Source organism: Pogona vitticeps, chromosome 3 (genome assembly GCF_051106095.1).
Source record: "Pogona vitticeps strain Pit_001003342236 chromosome 3, PviZW2.1, whole genome shotgun sequence".
Lineage (NCBI taxonomy): Eukaryota > Metazoa > Chordata > Lepidosauria > Squamata > Agamidae > Pogona > Pogona vitticeps.
This window is the reverse complement of record NC_135785.1, coordinates 175,606,388-175,626,510: the sequence shown is the minus strand read 5'-3', so window position 1 is coordinate 175,626,510 and position 20,123 is coordinate 175,606,388. Positions and strand designations below refer to the sequence as shown.

Below are 20,123 nucleotides of genomic sequence, written 5' to 3'. Positions count from 1 at the left end.
TTCTTTCTTGGCTCCAGTAGTAGAACATGGTATAATCAAGGTTCAGCGGAATATTAAAATATCCCAATAAGTGAAAATGGTAGCCCCCTAGGGATTAATTTACATAGTTTGAGGATTGCAGATCTTCCCAAAATTACATCTTTTCCATAAGGTTAAAAGCAGAGTATTTTACAAAATTGAAAGTGCTCCTTTCAGTTGGGTATTAAAACTGTAGAGCCAACCCCCAAGAATCTGAGGCAGTTTTTTCTCCTATTTTACAAACCAGTAGTAATGGCAAACATGCTAAGATTAGATATTTGGTTAAATACACCAGATGAACAGACATCTATACTGGAGAGGTGTACCATACTCATGGAGGGCTTTGTATGATATGTCTGTTTTCATGCTTTGAAGGTGCATTAGTCATTCAATTGTTCTGCTATTTCAGAGCACCTAGTTCCACATGCCCCTTTGTAAAGCAAGCTCAAAGATCTTTGCTGGGTTTATCTGAGATTTCAAGATGAGCTTCTTTTACCTGCCCTTCTTGCCGCACTTTGGCATTTACATTACCTTTAAACAAAAAACTCTTTTACTCTCCTCCTTACATCCTCACTTATATACACATTGTGTATCATACTAAAAAGCTGAGGGGGAAAAGCCATAGATTTTGAAATCAGATTTCAAAGATCCGTACTCACCATCGGCTTCTTAGTGTGAAAATCCTGAGGTTTTCGTCAAATGTTTGGGTAGAAATGGAGCAACAGCTGTGTCCTCTTTCAAAGAAGTAGGTCTTTTCATGATCTGTGGTTGCTAGTTTTCCCCAGCAGGTTGTTTGGACCAAGTACTTGAGGTTCTTTTCAAATACAGAGGCTGGTGATCAGACCTCTTCTGTAAACCTTCGGTCTAAATCCATGCACAAGAGCATGCTGCCTTGGGTATTCGGTTGCCTAGGTTTTCTGGGGATGGGGAACAGCCAGCCTTCACTTTCTGTTGCTTGCTTTGTGCTATGAAATGCACTGCTGGAGCACTCTAGTTAGATTCTGCTCTTGTGTATCTGGGTTTGCTTTTCCTCTGATGCAAGTGAGTAATGCTCTTTTATTCAGTGACATCATTACTGAACTCCTAGGGTTAGGGAGGGGGGAAGCATAGCTTTAGAAAGAGCATTTGGGTTTGAAGTAGCTCTGCCAGAGTGCAAGCATTGATTCTGTTCTTCTCTATTAAGGATTTACATTTTTTTGCTGCAAACCTCTGTCTCTATGATACTGAGCTTATGTCCACAGTTCAGTAGTTTCACAGTACCGTATGTTATGTACTGGATTTGTCGAGTGTGTGAAGCATCTTATGTAGCTGCATATGTTCTTATTGTTTAGTACTGTTTATAAACTCTTTCAGTGATCTCTGCTGGATATCCTACCTTTACTACTTCCTTCCATGGTTTTTGTCCTCAAAGAAGAGGTTTTTCCACATGTACCTGGGAAATTTTTTAAAAATTATTATTTTATTTATTTTTGCCAGCACAATGTGGTGACTGTGAAGATCTAGACACAAATGACCATCTGGTCATGAACTTCGTCAGGTCATTTTGAGAAACTATGGTATCTCAGTCCAGTCTGCCTTAGGGTTAGGTTAGAGAGTGTTTCAGGATACACAGTTATATGGGGAGTGTCTATCACGATTGAGGTCCTGAGATGAAAAGCAGGACACAAATGTAATAAATAATAAATTATATAATGCAAAGAGTTGGGAAAATCTCACTTTAGTCAATATCTTTTTAGTTTTGTATTCATTTGTTTTAGAATCTTTTCTTTCAGCTGTTTGAAAAGTATGGAAATCATACACAATACAGTAGTAGGAACATTCCAGAAAAAAAGTTACTTTGTATAGTCCCAGAGACTGATACAAGCATGGAAGGAAAGAGAAACGATGTTTAGGTGCATATTCAAATACTGTACTGCTGAACCTTGTTTTGTATATTAAATACAATCTCTCTCTCTCTCTCTCTCTCTCTCTCTCTCTGTGTGTGTGTGTGTGTGTGTGTGTGTGTGTGTGTGTAGAACTATGGATGTGGAGTCTGATAATCCACCAGGCATCAGTTGTTGTGGTTACTAAGAGGAAAAAGGAGCAGTTTGAATTGCTTCTTTAAAAGAGTCTTGTACTGTGTGGCACAATGGCTTAGGCTTGCAGGGGCAAATTCAAGAAAGGAAGTTATCCCATTTCCTTTCATAATCTGTCTCACAGCAATCTAGGGGTGGTGATATCCAGTTTGGGTACCCCCCCTTTATTAATAATTGGATTCTGGCTACTTTCCTGTTCTGAATTTCATTAATATCTTCCTTTAAAGACAAATGAAGTTACTTGTTTTAGATGAATAGCATCTGTAAGGAAGTAATATTTATCTAATGGTGGTGTTAGATACTATTATTAGGCAGAAATTAGGAGTTTAAAAAAATGAAACTGCCGTTAAGATGTTCAGTTCAGTAACAGTAATTAAAGAATGTCATGTTATCTTTTATTTAGTAAAAAGTAAGACAGTTTTTGGGAGGAGCATTAGGTCAAGGTCTTCATTGCCTCAGATGAAACCATTGAGGGTCCTCCTCGTGGCAGAGTGGGTGATTGGAGATTTATAGATGTGCTTCTCATTTTGGTCAGTTCACAAAGTCAGTTCTTGGGGGGGGGAGACATTTGTATCCGAGAATTCTCCCTTTGTTTGTGCAAGTTTATTTAGCTTTGTAGCTGGGGAACAGAGCAGGAAAAATCAGGTAAATAGGTAGGTAGATTTGTGGAGAGAGTCCAGGGAGATTTGGGGAGCCATAATCAGACTGAGAGGAATGTGTTCCACTCCCCTGCCATGGGCGATAGAATGCACAGATAGGAAGTCTCTCCTTTTGTAGTGGTCATAGTAAGGATTCCTTCCTCCAAGTCAAATATATGAAAGAGTTCTTGTGCCAAAGATTTGTGAATTACTTAAAATAACACAATTCCATTCTTACAGTATATAGTGAGAGATAAAAATCTGGGCTTAGAATATTCTTTTAGTGATGTGTGTCTTTTCCTGCTCAGGTGAAATCAGATATTTATCTCACTTCCATTAGTTTCTGGATAAAAATATTCATAAATAAAAGATGAAAGAAAGTTAAGTGTCCTTAAACTTTGCAGCAAAATGAAAAATGTCTACTAATTCCATTTGTCTGGTTTTTGCCATTATTGTTCTTTAGGCTTTGAATCTGGCATACTCCAGTATCTACAGCAATTACAGGAATTTTGTTGGACCCCCTCACTTCAAAGTCATCTGCAGGCTCCTGGGATACCAAGGCATTGCAGTAGTTATGGAAGAGTTATTGAAGGTTGTCAAGAGTCTGGTACGTTGGTCCTCACACTTCCTTTCAATATTGATTTTCATACAAGGAAAATAGTCCCCTGTTGTTTAGTTCAGTCAACCTATAAGCAGTTTTTGTTTGTAAAGTGGCTTGATTCTGACAGCAAGAGGTGTCTGGTTTTTGAGCCCTGTTCAGGTGAAAAGCGAGAGACCTGCCCCAGTGTAGCTGAGGGAGCCAAACTCTGTGTGTAATTGGAAACTCTGATTCCTGTTTGTGTGGAGGTTTCTTATTCACATTCAAGCGTGACGTAATAGGGAAGGTAAAAATACCTCAGTCTGCAAGCCCCACATTGCAGTAATTCCACACATTCTTCACTTATTAGAACAACAGCTAGGAGTCCCTGCTTCCTTCCTCCTACATCTGTGTCATTTGAAATGCCTTTTCTAAAGAATTATATAATGGATGAAAGAGGAGGTTGAATCTGTGCAGTGCTATGAATCAGACTGACAGGAGATGATCCATAGATTTAAAAGGAAAGCAAATACAGTGGGGTCTCGACTTACGAACGACCCGACTTGCGAACAATTTGAGTTACGAACCTGCCCTATAGGGAAAGTAAGGACTCGACATGCAAACTTCCCTCCAGTTACGAACAGGGAAAAAAGTCCCCCCTCCCTCACCTTAGAGGCTTCTGGAGGGAGGAAAAGGGTCAGAAACTTAAAAATAAATACTGTACTGTTAAATAAAGTCACTTACCAGGCCTTGGTAGCCCCCAAACCACAGGAAAAAGAGCACGAAAGAGCTAAAAGCTGACACCCAGAAAGAGCCTGGCAGCCATTTTGTGGTTTTCCCCACTCCTCTCCCCGCCTAACAGCTGATCAGCTGGCTCTGAGCAGGCTTCCGGAGGCTTGCTCAGCACCTAAAAAGCCTGCCTGAGTGCCTTTGTGCTGAAAAAATCAGCACAACATGCTTTAAAACATTATTTAAAATTGGCTTCGTTTTTTTAAAAAAAGAGTTCTAAAGTGCTGCCTTTAGTGTTCCCTGCCTTCCCTGAACCTAAGGGGAAAAAAGAAAGAAAATATCCCCCTCTAGTGGCAGAAGGCAGAATAGCAGCTTCCCATTAGTTTCTATGGACAGAAAAGAGCAGATACGGATTAAATGGTTTTCAATGCATTCCTATGGGAAATGCAGATTCGACTTAAGAACTTTTCGACTTGAGAACCACCTTCCAATACGGATTAAGTTCTTAAGTCGAGACCCCACTGTAGCTGGAGTGCCCTGATGGCCTTTGCTGTATCAGATTGGTGAGCTGCAGAATTATGCTTAAGTTGTACAGTGTCCATTTGGTTCAAACTGTAGGGATGGTCTGCAATTCCACTCTCTCTAAAAGAGCAAGTGCATAGTCTGGGTATATTCCTTGATTTATCTTTGTCAGTGGAGGTCCAGGGGACCTCAACAGCTTTGTCTAGTTTTATCTGGTGTACCACCTATGGCCTTTTCTAGTGACTGTCGCTCTGGTAGCTTTAAGTATTTTAAAATACTTTAAATGGGGCAACCCTTTAAAATAATCCCAAAGTTGTCAGAAATTTTGTTTCACTGCAAAACCCAGTGTGTTGGTGCTGACGTACATAAACCTTATTCAGCTGAACATGCTTAGCAGCTGAAGTAAAAACAGGGACACATGCTTATATGTAAGTCACACCATGCCCTGCAATGTCAGAGACCTTCCTGTGTAAAACACAAAGGTCTGCAAACAAAGGTCTGCCAACAAAACTGGCTAAATGTGCTTATAAAGCTTCTGTAACTGGAAACCCTGAAAAGGCTAATTTTCTAGTCTCTGAAAGCATATTAAGCTGAATTTACTTACAGAGACCTTGGTAGATGTTTCCACTGAAAGTGTGAAAGTCTTTGGTTCTGGAGGGAGTTACGGTGTTATTCATGTGTGCACACATACTCCGTCCCTATTCTAAGCCATAAACATGTTTGGGCAAATGCCTGAATATGGCTTTAGGTCTTGATGGGGGGCTGCTGCTGTCTCAAAGCATGCCTCTGCTTTCACCATCCTGCCCATGCACACACTTCTGAAAAGGAGGCCCATCTTGTTTTCCTACCTAAGGAATAGTTTTGAAAACTATTTTTGACTGTTCTCATTAAAAAATGTAGACTTACTTGATCTACATTTCAATTGGCTGTCTCAAGAGATGGTTGGCGGGGTAGCTCACTGAGTTAAATTTCTGACTTAACTCAGTTCATACACTGTGCATCCCAGAAGAACTAGCCTGTGCACTCACATACTCAAATGTTACATGTGAAGCAGCCCTAGAATATAAAGGAATACAACCATACACCTGCTTGTGTATCTTGTGAATAAAAGCCTAATTTCTTGTCTTCAGCAATGCTGATCATTTGTATTATTGTAGTTACAAGGCACGATTCTGCAGTATGTGAAGACCTTGATGGAAGTGATGCCTAAAATCTGTAGGTTACCCAGACATGAATATGGCTCCCCAGGTAAGTTCTTTATAGTTCATGTTCTTCCAATTCCAGGACACAATTTTGCTTCCTGGATGTAGCATGCAACTTAATGAACAGTTCAGGCAGATGAAGATTGCTGTATCAGTCCACCTTGTCATACATTGGGACAATGTATTTTCAGATTTCCTCCAAATATGTATATTCTGAAGGTATGATATGTCCCATAAATTAACATTTTGATACTGCTCTCTTTGCTAATCCCAGCTGAAATAGACCCAATGAATTAGTTAATGAGTGGCTAATCAACACTTGCTTTACGATTGCCCCGCATTATAACGAAACCGCATTTCGACGATCTTTTTGCAATCGCAATTGCAATCGCAAAACGATGGTCTAAATGGGTTTTTTTCACTTTCCGATGATCGGTTCCCTGCTTCGGGAACTGATTCTTCGCAAAACAACGATTTTAAAACAGCTGATCGGCTGTTTCAAAATGGCCGCCGGGTAAACAAAATGGCTCCCCGCTGTTTTCTGGGACGGATTCCTCGCAAGACAGGCAGCAAAAATGGCTGCCCTATGGAGGATCTTCGCTGGACGGTGAATTTTGACCCCATTGGAACACATTGAAGGGGTTTCAATGTGTGTGGTTTTTTGGGTTTTTTGTTTGTTTGTTTGTTTGCTTTACGATGTTTTCGCTTAATGGTGACTTTCCTGAAGCGGATTATTGCCGTTAAGCGAGGCACCACTGTAAATGATTCAGTGGCTTTACACTAGTTAGGATTAGGAGCTCAATTTAAGATTTAGGAAAAAGGACTGAGTCAAAACCTTCCTACATTCACAAAAAGACAGTCTTTGATGGACTTCCTCTATCTCTACTTTCTACCTTGTGTTCCCCAGCTATTTTTCTCTCAGTTCTTTCCTTTCCAGCTCAATATCTATATGGACTGATCTCACTGAAGGCTCCCAAGTGTGGAGAGAAACGATGGGGATTTGTGGCACCTTAAAGATAGCCAGGTTGTATTTGTCATTCACTTTTGTGGCCTGATGCATCTATTGAAATGGACTGGTGTCCTCCCAAAGTGCACACTAAATAAAACTGGTTAGTCTCTAAGGAGCCACAAGACCTTTGTTGTTTTAGCTGCAACAGACTAATGTGTTTGTCTACCCCTTTGGAAATTTTTGCAAGTGTGAAAAACATCTGTAAACATTTGTTTGTACTTCTCAACATAGAACTGTCCATGTTGTTCTGGGTTAAAAGTGGTTATCTTGGAATCCAAGATAATGATACATTTTGAAGTTTATTTCATTCTGCAGATACTGTAGGCACATTGTGCTCTTGTGGCCTTCAAGTACAATTCATTCTGGTAGAGGAGCTGCAGTGGAATATCACTTTGGAAGAATAGTCTCTGATGAGCCATGGCTTTATTCTCTACTCTGAGCATAACCTTCAGTTTTTTGTTAACATGGATGAATCATAGCACTTGATCCTGCTTTTGAGTATCTTCTGTTCTGTCTTTCAACACTCCCTATTATTATTCAGCTTTAAGAGAGCTCATTTTAACTTAAATTATGCTCCTATTTGCATCCTGTAAGGTGATTGGCACTCATTACCAAGGCAGAATGTGCGCCAAGTACATGCTGAGTATTAAGCTCATTGGGTCTCTTGTTGAGCTGACTAATTGCTTTATGAGCCATTGTTAAAAATATGAGGAGATGTTAGCCACTCTATAATCAAGCAATGGCATATTTAGAAAAAAGCCACCTTTTTGTTAATATAATTGGAAGTAAATTAAATTGAAGGAAAATTCTGCACCCTCCTCTTGATAGAGTTTTATTTGTAAGGAATAGTGTGACAGTCTTCAACAGGTACTCAATAACTCTGTTGCTGTTCTAGATAAGCAACCCAAATCTGATGCTGTTGTACCCCTGGTAGGCTTCCTTATATATCTGTCTGTCCGGCTTGGGATAAAGGACCATCCATAACTAATTAGAGGTTTTATCTCATCAATGGGGAAGGAGGTTCTTCAGCCTAATTCAAGTGTGAGCAACTTTGATGGGTCTGATGGTGGGGAGTCCTCTCCCAGAATTGGCAACTTTCCTGCTGTTTCTGCCATACACATCAGTAGAAGTTTAAAAAAGCTTACTTCTGGTGTGCAAAATCCTCCCAAATGTTTGCTTTAACACAGGGAGATAATTTTTTTAACTAATTTTCTTTGAACTGTTGCTTTGTTTCCTAACACAAGGCTCGGTGTTAATTTGTTCTATTTTCTGCTGTCTGCCATTGCCTACCCACTGGTAACTCAGGTATTCTAGAATTCTTCCATCATCAGCTGAAGGATATTGTGGAGTACGCAGAACTGAAAACTGTGTGTTTCCAGAATCTCCGAGAAGTAGGAAACGCAGTTCTCTTCTGCCTTCTGATTGAACAGAGCTTGGTAGGTAATAATTTGTATTTCTCTGCATTTTGAAGCATGTTTAAAATCAGACTTTGAGGGTAAAATCTCTGTCTTTTTAGTAACCTCTTTGGAAATAATTTTTTGAGGGAGAAGGTGGGGGGGGAGTACCAAAATCTGTTATAACTTCAGATTTGAAGTGCCAGATGTGTAGGCTTCTCCCCTTTACCTTTGAAAAGAAACAGTTCTGTTCTTTTCATGCCCCCTTGTGTCCAGTTTAGGAATGGAAGATGAAGCGTGGGGGGAAAGGGGACAGGAAGCAAGATTCTATCTTTGCAGAAGCATCTGTGAAATGTTGCCAAAAAGGTGAAAACAAGACAGACCATTTGAAATTGAGATGACTCTTTTCTGATCGCCACATTCTTTCACTTTAAAAGCAATGAGGAGTTTCTAGAGCAGAGATGGAGGGCATGTTGCTGGTGGACCACATGTGACCTGAGGAGTCCACAAGCAGCCTTCCAGTAGTTCTGCATGCATCCAGATTTTTATATATAGTCCTCTTGTGCTCTCTAGGGGCACAGGGGACAATTTATCCATGGCTCTTGGCACCCACAAGTTACTCCAAACCCTCCCATAATAAAAAATAAAAAATTCCCACTAGAACGCGTAAGAGGGAAATTTTCAGTTTCGGAAAAAACCTCCATTTCTGTAGGGGGAAAAAAAATTGCGGGGGGGGAATCACTCTCTGGTTTCTGTGTGCTGCCCCCAGACTTTTGGAGATTGTCTACATATTCTAGAGAATAGCCATACTTTGCATTTGTGCAATTTTTGTTCTTTTATTTCTGGTCTGATACATATAGTATATCACAGAAGTGAGTACACCCCCTCATGTTTCATAAATATTTTAGTATATCTTCTCATGTGACAACACTAAAGAAATGACACTTGGCTACAATGTAGAGCACTGAGTATACAACTGGTATAACAGTGTAAATGTGCTGTCCCCACAAAATAACACAACACACAGCTATTATTGTCTAAACCGCTGGCAACAAAAGTGAGTATACCCCTAAGTGACAATGTCCAAATTGGGCCCAAGTAGCTGTTTTCCCTCCCTGGTGTCATGAGACCCATTAGTGTCACAAGTCTCAGGTGTGAAGTGGAGCAGGTGTTATCGCTCTCACTCTCTCAGACTGGTCACTGGAAGTTCCTCATGGCAGCTCATGGTAATGAACTATCTGAGGATCTGAAAAAATGAATTGTTGCTCTACATAAAGACAGCCTAGGCTATAAGAAGATTGCCAAAACCCTGAAACTGAGCTGCAGCACGGTGGCCAAGACCATACAATGTTTAACAGGACAGGTTCCACTCAGAACAGGCCTTGCCATGGTTGACCAAAGAAATTGAGTGCCCGTGCACAGTGTCATATCCAGAGGTTGGCTTTGGGAAATAGATGTATGAGTGCTGCTGGCATTGCTGCAGAGGTTGAAGGGGTGGGGGGTCAGCCTGTCAGTGGCTCAGACCATATGCCACACACTGCATCAAATTGGTCTCCACAGCTGTCATCCCAGAAGGAAGCCTCTTCTAAGGATGATGCACAAGAAAGCTTGCATATGGTTTGCTACAGACAAGCAGACTAAGGACATGGTTTTCTGGAACCATGTCTTGTGGTCCGGTGAGACCAAGATAAATGTATTTGGTTCAGATGGTGTCAAGGATGTGTGGTGGCAACCAGGCGAGGAGTCCAAAGACAAGTGTGTCATGCCTACAGTCAAGCATGGTGGTGGGAGTGTCATGATCTGGGGCTGCATGAGTGCTGCTGGCACTGGGGACCTACAGTTCGTTGAGGGAACCATGAATGCCAACATATACTGTGACCTACTGAAGCAGAGCATGATCCCCTCCCTTCGGAGACTGGGCCACAGGGCAGTATTCCAACATGATAATGACCGCAAACACACCTCCACAATGACTACTGCCTTGCTAAAAAAGCTGAAGGTAAAGGTGGTAGACTGGCCAGGCATGTCTCCAGACCTAAACCCTATTGAGCAGCTGTGGGACATCCTGAAACAGAAGATGGAGGTGCGCAAGGTCTCTAACATCCACCAGCTCTGTGAGGTCGTCATGGAGGACTGGAAGAGGACTCCAGTGGCAACCTGTGAAGCTCTGGTGAACTCTATTCCCAAGAGGGTTAAGGCAGTGCTGAAAAATACTGTTTCCCCGAAAATAAGACCTAACCTGAAAATAAACCCTAGTATGATTTTTCAGGATGCTTGTAATATAAGCCCTAACCCCAAAATAAGCCCTAGTTAAGTGAAACCCCACCCTCCACCATTGTGCGGCAACCAGAAGAAGATGACATGACTGTATTTGAATAAATGTAGATGGTTGTACATGAAAAAATATAAAACATCCCCCGAAAATAAGCCCTAATGTGTTTTTTGGAGCAAAAATTAATATAAGACTGTGTCTTATTTTCGGGGGAAACAGGAATGGTGACCACACAAAACATTGACATTTGTGCCCAGTTTGGACATTGTCACTTAGGGGTGTACTCACTTTTGTTGCCAGCGGTTTAGACATTAATGGCTGTGTGTTGTGTTATTTTGAGGAGACAGCACATTTACACTGTTATACCAGCTGTATACTCAGTGCTTTACATTGTAGGCAAGTGTCATTTCTTCAGTGTTGTCACATGAAAAGATATACAGTGGTGCCTCACAAGACGAATGTAATTTGTTCCGCAAGTAGCGCTGTCTTGCGAAAAAATCAGCTTCCGAAAAGTGGTTTCCCATAGGAATGCATTGTGATGCATTCCTATGGGAACCTCACAAGATGAATGAATTTTTTTTGTCTTGCAAGGTATCGGTCTTGAAAAAAAAAGTCTTGTGAAGCACGGCCATAGAAGAAGCCATCTTACAATGCACCATAGTGATTGGAAAAACCATTCATCTTGCGGGTTTTTCCTCCCGTGAGGCATTCGTCTTGCGAGGCACCACTGTACTAAAATACAGTGGTGCCTCGCACAACGGTCGCTCCATAGAGCGACGAATCCGCGCAACGATGCCGTTTTTGCGATCGCATTTGCGATCGCAAAACGGCACCTACATAGGGGAAAATTCACAGAGCGAAGGTCGGTAAGCGGTTCGCTTACCGACCTTCGCTTTGCGACCCGCCGATCAGCTGTTCCGCGGCTTCAAAATGGCCGCCGGAACAGCCGAAAGGGGCCGGGGTGCAGCGTTTTCGCGCCCTTGGTAAGCAAGGGGAGCGCGCGAAAACGCTGCGGAAGCCCCGAAATGGCTGCGCGCAACCATTTTGGGGCTTCCGGCAGCGTTTTCGCGCGCTCCCCTTGCTTACCAAGGGCGCGAAAATGCTGTGCCCCGCCATTTCGGCTGTTCCGGCGGCCATTTTGGACCCGCCGGACAGCTAATCGCAGCGTTTTCGCGCCCTCGTTCAGCGAGGGGAGGGCGCGAAAATGGCTGCCGGCTATACCGGAACATCGCACAACGGTGAGTATTCGGCCAAATTGGAACGCATTAAACCATGTTTAATGCGTTCCAATGGCTTTTTACTTTCCGTAGTGCGATGTTTCACACAGCGAGGGTTAATCCGGAACGGATTAACCTCGCTGTGCGAGGCACCACTGTATTTATGAAATGTGAGGGGGTGTACTCATTTCAGTGATATAGTGTACATCATCAGAGCAGCATTCTCTTCTAGTTAAATGCTAGGGCTGAACATTTGAAACTCCTGAGTTCTAGGACTGAGTTCCCTGGTTTACTGGGGATCTGTGAGCAATAGGCATCTGATGCAAATTTCACAATAAATATGACAGAACACGAGTGAGGGCACATTACCATCTTTGCTTCGCATCAGCAACTTTGCCCAGTCATTTGCATTTTTCTGCCAACACTGTGTCCTCATTAAGCCATCGATTAGTACTTTTTCAGATGATCATTGAAGGCAGCACAGGGCGTGTGGAGGTGGATCTTTTTGGCACACATTGCAGTGAGCTTTGTAGACCTTTGCCCCATCATTAAGACAATTCTGCTGGGACTAGGTAGGGCTCTGTTTGGTTCTGGTTTTGCCTGGGGATATGGACAAAGCATTTGGAAGTGTACGTCTAATGGTCTGTCTGTGAATAGTTAACTTGGCATGTGGGTCCAGTAGATTATTAATCACTTCTTAAAAGAAGGGATAGTGCCAGTAGCCTCTTGATTAACAAACAACCAAACCTCAAAATGGTTTCCAATGAGAGTCCTTTGTTTCATTATGATCGTGGGCTTTGGAGTTATATCATTTGAATATTTTTAATGGTTTCAATTAATTACATTTAACAGATAGCACTCTGGTCTCCCAAAGAAAGAAATGCAGTTTTAAAATCTTCAAGTAGTAGACAAATAAATGCTCTTTGATTTGAAAGCCCTGTTAGCTCCTACTGAGACTTATTTATTTATTTATTTATTTATTTAACTTATATGCCACCCACACTACCCAAAGGTCTCTGGGTGGCTTGCTATAATTACTTGGTGAGCAGAAAAAGTTGCTGCTGCTGCTGCTAATGCATATAGGAATGCATGTCTTTATAACAATTGTGTAAAAATCTTAGCCTGAATCCAGACTGAAAGGAAGTTCTGGAAATATATTCTTCTGTTATTGTTGGAAGACTCTTCATTTCCATTTTGCCTGGCTGTCTTCTAAAGGCTTCTTGTGAAACAGACTGGTTCACTTGTGTGTGGATATTCTGCAATTATTACCTACAGAATCCCCTGTGCTTTGAAATGACCAAGGGCCTGCTATTCGTTTCCTGGATCTTTGACCTCGTTCTTTTGAGAGAGCTGTCCTGGAGGAGATAATGGATTATAGGAATAAAGTAGATAAAAATAAAAGCATGACTCACTGTTTGATTCACTTTTCTACTTCTGCCTCTTGAACACAGACAATTAGTCACTTCCATTAGGCTTTTGCTAAAGCCTTTTGTGTCTTTTGATTCTTACGCCTATAGAATGGGCAACCTGTTGTGAACCTATAGTTCAAGTTTGTTGTGAACTGAGGACTGAGCTAATGGAGTATAGGGCAGCCATGACTGTATTCCAAAACTTAAAAGAACACTTCTGACTCTGATCGATATGGGGTGAGGGGCTTGCCATTTTCTGCTTTTCGTGATCAGTTGCCTTCATTCTGAAGTTACTGTCCTTCCCATTTTAGGGGGGGAGGAGTGGGAAACCACCTCACGAAGGAAAAGTGCTCCTCCTGCTATAGATCTAATTATCTTCTTACCAGAGGATGGGAGATGTTAGATCAGAAAAATCACATGAGGCAAAAAGATTCTCCCATCTCAGTGCCACTGTGCAAATCAGTGCTGGAACCTTCCACTAGTAGAATTGGGAGATTCAATCACAGTGACTCCATGTTTCATTTGTTTTGATCTGGAGGGAAACTTATTGTGGCCAGATCGCTATGGGTTTTCTGTGAGCCTTATCCTCTTCATTGCAGTCGCTGGAGGAAGTATGTGATCTTTTGCATGCAGCACCTTTCCAGAACATTTTACCAAGAGTTCACGTCAAAGGTAGGTCTTTCTACCCCCACCCCCAGATCCTCTTCAGTTCAGCAACCCTCTGAATTGTGCACCCTGCATGGAAATAGGAAAGCAGAGGGTTGCCAGTTGATTAAAGAGGCCAGGGCATGTATTGTATTCCTTCGGTGATGTGCAGGGAGGGCCAGCCAGTTGATGTTTTCTGTATTGAAAACAGAAAATACAGTGGTGCAGTAGTTAAAACTGCAGTGAAGACTGCTCACCACCTGAGCTCAGTCTTGGGCTCAAGGTTGATTCAGTCTTCCATCCTTCCAAGATTGGTGAATAGGATACCTAACGTGCTGTTAGTGGGAATGTATAGTCTGTACAATATAAGTAAATTAGAAACCCCGCATAGAGAGCTTAAAGCACCGTGTGTGTGTGTGTGTGTGTGTGTGTGTGTGTGTGTGTGTGTGTGTGTGTGTGTGTGTGTGTGAGAGAGAGAGAGAGAGAGAGAGAGAGAGAGAGAGAGAGAGAGAAAAACATGGTGATAAAACTGGGGCTTTACTGGATCCCAGTAGACAGCCAAGTAACTGGCTCAGGGATTTGCAGCTGAGCTCAGCCCCACCTCTCACTGCAGAACACTTACTTTCACAAACAATAGGTAAACCACATGCCATCATAAACTTTTGCAGCAATTTTTTTCCTCACATGAAATTCCCTTTCTTGGAGTGTGGCATTTTAAATGTGATAAGGTTCATCTTAATTGCTTTTAATATGTGTGGGAGCAAAAGCACGTTTGAACACAATAGCTTCATTTTAAGAGTGAAATGAGTGGTTCCCACAGCAAGTGTCTTGCTGCTGCTGTTTCTTCTATCTTTCCCTCTCCTTTAGCACTTGAATCTAAACAATAAAGATTAAATCAAACGAAACAAGGGCTGAATCAAAAAGGAAACATTTTTAGCCCCCTTACCCTTTCCTTTAGCTTGAGCCCCAGGTGCTTCCATTGTTTTCATAGGTATGTTGCTGCTTTTATGCATCTTGATGAGGTTTTATGCTTGCTTTATATTATATTTTTAAGGCCTTGTTGTAATGCATAAAGTGGGGCTGAATATATAACTTTAATTGGAAATTGTTTAAAGTTTAAGGTCCCCCCCCCCCGTTTTAAGCATTTTCATAACCCTTTGAAAAAAAATCACCATCTCTTTCCAGAGGGTGAAAGACTTGATACAAAAATGAAGAGGCTGGAATCAAAGTATGCTCCACTCCATCTTGTTCCTCTGATTGAGAGACTAGGAACACCACAGGTACAGCTGCTTTTCTTTTAAAGACAAAAAAAGTTATAACATTCACATTATAAAAATCATGACTTGTTGGTTCGTTCCTCAGGGCCTATGTATGTGTGGGCACAGCAGCTTTTAGGGGTGCACAACTACAGTCAGGGAGACAAGTCCATTGTGACTTCTGGATGGAGTAGAAAGAACACCACTGTAATAGCACAGGATTCTTACCCAGGGGACTCACAGATTAAATTTCAGGGAGTTGGCTGACATATATTGTAACCTTTAACAAAAGCCATTTGTTCTCTTGTGATTCACTGAGCAAAGCAAAGCAAACCCCAGAGCTGATTTAAGCTGCTTTTGATCAGAATTGTGATAGAATACTAGTTCCCAGAAGAAAATTGCCCTCTTGCTCAGCTGCCATTCTTATTGTGTATGAAAGAGGTATCTTAGATCATGCTAGGAGTATGGCTGAATGATTGTCAGTATCTGGCACCATTTTGTTCAGAGGTGGCCATCTTAATGTAAGAGTGATACAATTTCAGAAGCAGAAAAGCAAGAACCTTTCATCTGTATGTTTGAAGCCAGAGTTAGACTGGTTTACCAATTCTGCATAGCTGATATCTTGTTTATATCGTTCTCACTTAGTATTTTTTTCTTTGGTTGCAAACATAGCAAATTGCCATAGCAAGAGAAGGAGACCTGTTGACCAAAGAGCGTCTCTGCTGTGGGCTGTCTATGTTTGAAGTCATCTTAACCAGGATCCGGACCTTCCTGGATGACCCAATCTGGCGTGGCCCTCTCCCCAGCAACGGTGTGATGCATGTAGATGAGTGTGTGGAATTTCACCGCCTCTGGAGTGCAATGCAGTTTGTATACTGTATTCCCGTAGGAACACATGAATTTACTGTGGAGTATGTGTCAGTGCTTGTCTTCTATTTAGCAGTGCTTTGTTTATATTTCCCCAGTTAGAAATCGACACAGCCAAGGAAATAATGCATTTCAGAATTTTTGATCACACAGCAATTGGAGAAGTAAAAGGACAAGTTATATCTAAGTGCACCTGAGAAGGGAAGGGAAGTCTTGTAGTCAACATAGAACTGTTCTTACTAAAATATTAGATGTATCTTTTAAATGCTTTTCAGTCAATGTAGTAGGTTCCAACCTATTCACCAGGGTAGTACTATGTGTTTATTAGTGGCTTTGGAGCAGCCAGAACTCCATTGAGTTCTTCTACAAGGCAGTTCTAAAAACTGGGTCAACCCAAACAAAAATTATAACCTTCAATCTGGACTGTGAATCATCACCAGATATGGCACAATTGTAGCAGATGGTCTGCTGTGGCTCCATGCTAAATTTGAGGGTGTTTGGGCAAAGGGGCGGTTATGAATTTTTAAAAGTAAAACTGTGCCCTCTCCCTGGACAGAAACAAGCAACCTCAAAGATTTAAAACAGATCAAATAAATTGGAAAAAAATTACTTATCTTGAAAGAGATTTGGAAGGAACCTAGGCTATGTGGGCTGAAATACTGATCCTCATAAAAGGCCTTTCAAAAGGGGAAAAATGACCACTTTCTTATACGACTGAGCATGTATGGAAGAGGCTTAGCAGCAAGAGCAAAGTAGATAATGTTGCAGCTTCATGGCCTGTGAAGGGAGATGTTTGGATGGAATGAAAAGTCACAGAATAGTCAAAAGACAGGTTTTCTTTGAAGAGTAAAAAATAAATAAAATAAAACCAAGTTTTCGTTAAAGAAAATAATAGAATGACAGTCCTCTAGAAAGGCACATTTTGTGATGCATCTCTAGGGAATTAGCATACAATTTTGTAAGGCATATTGAAAATATATTTTCAAAGGCTTTCATGGGCAGGATCCGCTGGTGGTTGCGAATTTTTCAGGCTGTTTGGCTGTGTTCTGGAGGTTTTTCCCCCCTAACATTTTGCCGGTACCCATGACCAGCATCTTTAGAGGACTGGAGCAGAAGAAACTACATGTATACATATGCAGTTTCTTTCTGTGTTTATGCTCATGGTTCTCATTAGGCTGGTGGCATAACAATAGTTAAGATCCTGTATTTCAGGAGTATTATTATTAGCAGCAGAATTAGAAGGATGTAGTCAATGGACTAGGACTCAGGAGATCTAGATTGAAATCCCCACTCAGCCACAGAAACTTCTTGGAGATAGTAATGATCCATCATTTTCACATGCCTAAGAATCCCTGTTAAGGCTGGCGTCAGTCAAGCTACTTGAAAGCACATAATTATCAAACACTCTTTGTTCCTGAGAACTTTTGGGAGAAGCCCATGTAAACACAAACTTGGCAGAGTACATGGGGTAGAGCCCTGGTTTCCTGCCAGTTAAAAATTCAGGCCATATCTGGCAATGTCATTCTATCAGCAAAATGTGTGATGTTTCTCTGTTCTGCTACAGCCATCCCCATGCTTTTGAAATCTGCTCTGGAGTGTTGGAAGGGGACATTGAGGAATAGAGCATGGAGATTACTGGTGTTACACAAACAGAGGTCCACTCACATCATGTTGAGCATTGTCTTAGAGCTAGTTCTTGTGTGTTTTAGCAATGTGGGGAAATAAGAACATTGGAATGCTTAGAGAAATCTTTCTGTTACCTTGAACTAGCAAATCTTCAGAACATTCTTGCTTTTTAACTCTAGAAATCGTAAGAATATAGGAACCTAGCTTAGATTGATTCGTACCATTGATTCATCATGACGTGTCTAATAGCAGCTTTCCAGGGTACATACAGTGCAGGGTATTTTCCAGCACTCTATGTATTATCCCAAATTGAACAGGGGGGACCTCCTGCAGGCAATGCATATTCTGTGCACCTTCTCATCTGGCTCAAGTGTCTTCCCATTACATGTATCATACTGGCTTGTCTTCTTTTCTCTTCAGACAATGTTTTGGAGATGGGCTGCACTGGGCTGGCTGTATGATTATTGTGCTTCTGGGACAGCAACGCCGATTTGATGTGCTAGATTTCTGCTACCACTTACTGAAAGTACAAAAGCATGATGGAAAAGATGAGATCATAAAGAATGTGGTATGTTGATAGAAGGCTATATTCTCATGTTGTTATAGTTGAATTTTACACAATAAGAAAACTTATTTTCTTTGCTAGTAAGTAGTACTAGCAAAGTAGTACTTGCTAGTAAGTAGTACGTCAGTAAAATTTACTTGACTCTATAATTTTTGGTTTTTCAGCCTTTGAAGAAAATGGTTGAAAGAATCCGCAAGTTCCAGATCCTGAATGATGAGATCATTGCTATATTGGACAAGTATTTGAAATCCGGCGATGGAGAAGGCACACCAGTGGAACATGTCCGTTGCTTCCAGCCTCCCATTCACCAGTCCTTGGCCAGCAACTAAAGAAGCTCCATGTTCCGATCCCATTTGGAAGCCACACAGTGTGCACCACATTTCCCAGGACAGATTTGATGGTTATGCTGATATTCACTGTTTTACAGTACTGTCCACACTTTCTGAAAGGAGAGGGTTTCTAGTTGTTTCCAAGCATAGTAACTGTACACAATTCTAGTTTTTAGACTACTTTTTGTATACTTTTTATAAAAGGCTTTGAAATGCATCCTATTTCTAGTCTTATAATCCTTTGCATTCCTCCAATGATATAATCATTTCAGAATGGACTGGTGTACAGGGTCTTCCTTCACTTATCCATTACTAACAATCAGAATGTACGGGGTGTGTACAATTAACTTGTTTTTTAAAAGCATTATGCTGCTAAGACAGCCTTTAGAGAATGTCCTCCTTTAGTAACTTCCATGAGTTTCTTTTAATCACTTTTCTCTGAAAATAGCTGCAGCACTATTATGTAATTAGCTTTGGAATAAAGCTTTTTATGGGGACTTTTTAAAAGGAGACAATAAGATAGATATTATTTTATTCTATCAAATTTGTAGAGCCAGTTCATGTGTTTAGAAATAATTATTCTTGCTGCTTTTTAAAGCTTTTCATGTAAAACTGGAAAATTAGAGTTCCATTTTCCACATCACATTGGAAGCATACAAAGCAGCATGAATTGCATTCTGGAACTATATATAGATGTGCATCTTAGTTTGACAGATATTTTTACAACTTGAATGTCACATTCTTTTCAAATTATGTTCACCCATTCTGAGAAATGGAGTCAGTTTCCTTTATAACTTTTTTCCTGATGCTAAGCTTTTGTAATATTTATGCATATGCTTATGTGACTTGTGGCTCAGCTGTTGAATTATTCTGAAGCTAAATTTTGAATTAAAAATGTTAAAGACACACTCAGTCAAGTGATATTTTACTGACTTCTGTGCAATGTTAATATGTGTATGTTCTTAACAGTAGTTCCCAACCCTGGATCTCCAGACATTTTTGGACTACAATTTGCAGAAATCCTGGGTAGCACAACTAGTGGTAAAGGTTTCTGGGAGCTAGTCCAAGAACATCTGGGGACCTATTGCTGTAATCTTAAATTGTTTTATTATATAAAAGCTCAATCAACCATGTTTGAGGTGTAAGAGCTAGGTTAAATGTAAAGCAAGCTAACGATCTATGGTAGGGGAACAACCTGTGGGATTTTTTCTTTCTGTACTTACTTTTGTTAGATGTTTCTGAACAGCCTTAAGGCTGCAGCTGGAACTGACTGTTTTACACCTAATTCAAAACTAGTAATGTGTGTTTTTCCTAGAATTCATTACGTACAAGCATTTCTTGGGTAACAGGCTGTTTCCCCCCCACTCATATGGGTGTATATATGAATTGCACACATGAATCTGTACATAGAAAATGACATTAGTATTGCAAGGTAGAAAGCATTTTTTTCTGCCTCAAGTACATCACCAGTCCCAACTGCTGTGAAGTATTACAGATAACTGATTTATACAGTAAGATCCCCATATAGATGGGATCAGTATCCAGTTTCACTTATCCATGGTATGAAAATATTAATACTGTATTCTAAGCCAACAGTTTTAAACTGTTGTAGATCATTTACTACTTCTAAGGTAAAGACCCTGACTTCTCTTCAGGAAGCCTTCCCTTGTTTTCTGTCTAGTTTAGAGAACCGCACATGATGTATTGCAATTCTACAATTTGCTAGTCATTCATTATTTTAACAAAGGTACATTAGTGTGTATAATCTGCAAG

At 40.9% G+C, this 20,123-nt stretch overlaps 1 protein-coding gene and 1 long non-coding RNA gene across 5 annotated transcripts in view; one reads left to right on the top strand and one right to left on the bottom strand.

The window, feature by feature from the left end:
• The window catches only part of CYFIP1 (cytoplasmic FMR1 interacting protein 1), a 75,366-nt gene extending 56,110 nt beyond the window's left edge, over window positions 1-19,256 (top strand). For all 4 annotated transcript variants that reach the window (XM_020796785.3, XM_020796786.3, XM_020796787.3 and 1 more), the window contains 8 exons: window positions 3,195-3,338; window positions 5,717-5,807; window positions 8,076-8,206; window positions 13,662-13,734; window positions 14,893-14,987; window positions 15,636-15,874; window positions 17,877-18,024; window positions 18,186-19,256. In XM_020796785.3, coding sequence (XP_020652444.1) covers window positions 3,195-3,338; window positions 5,717-5,807; window positions 8,076-8,206; window positions 13,662-13,734; window positions 14,893-14,987; window positions 15,636-15,874; window positions 17,877-18,024; window positions 18,186-18,350 — 1,086 coding nt within the window. In that variant the 3' untranslated portion in view covers window positions 18,351-19,256. The remainder of the gene's footprint in view (window positions 1-3,194; window positions 3,339-5,716; window positions 5,808-8,075; window positions 8,207-13,661; window positions 13,735-14,892; window positions 14,988-15,635; window positions 15,875-17,876; window positions 18,025-18,185) is intronic.
• On the bottom strand, window positions 14,114-14,897 carry LOC140705748 (uncharacterized). Its single transcript, XR_012085238.2, has 2 exons — window positions 14,316-14,897; window positions 14,114-14,242 (listed from the first exon to the last, which is right to left on the bottom strand). It is a non-coding gene; the product is annotated as an uncharacterized LOC140705748 (long non-coding RNA).
• Window positions 19,257-20,123: the final 867 nt, after the last annotated feature.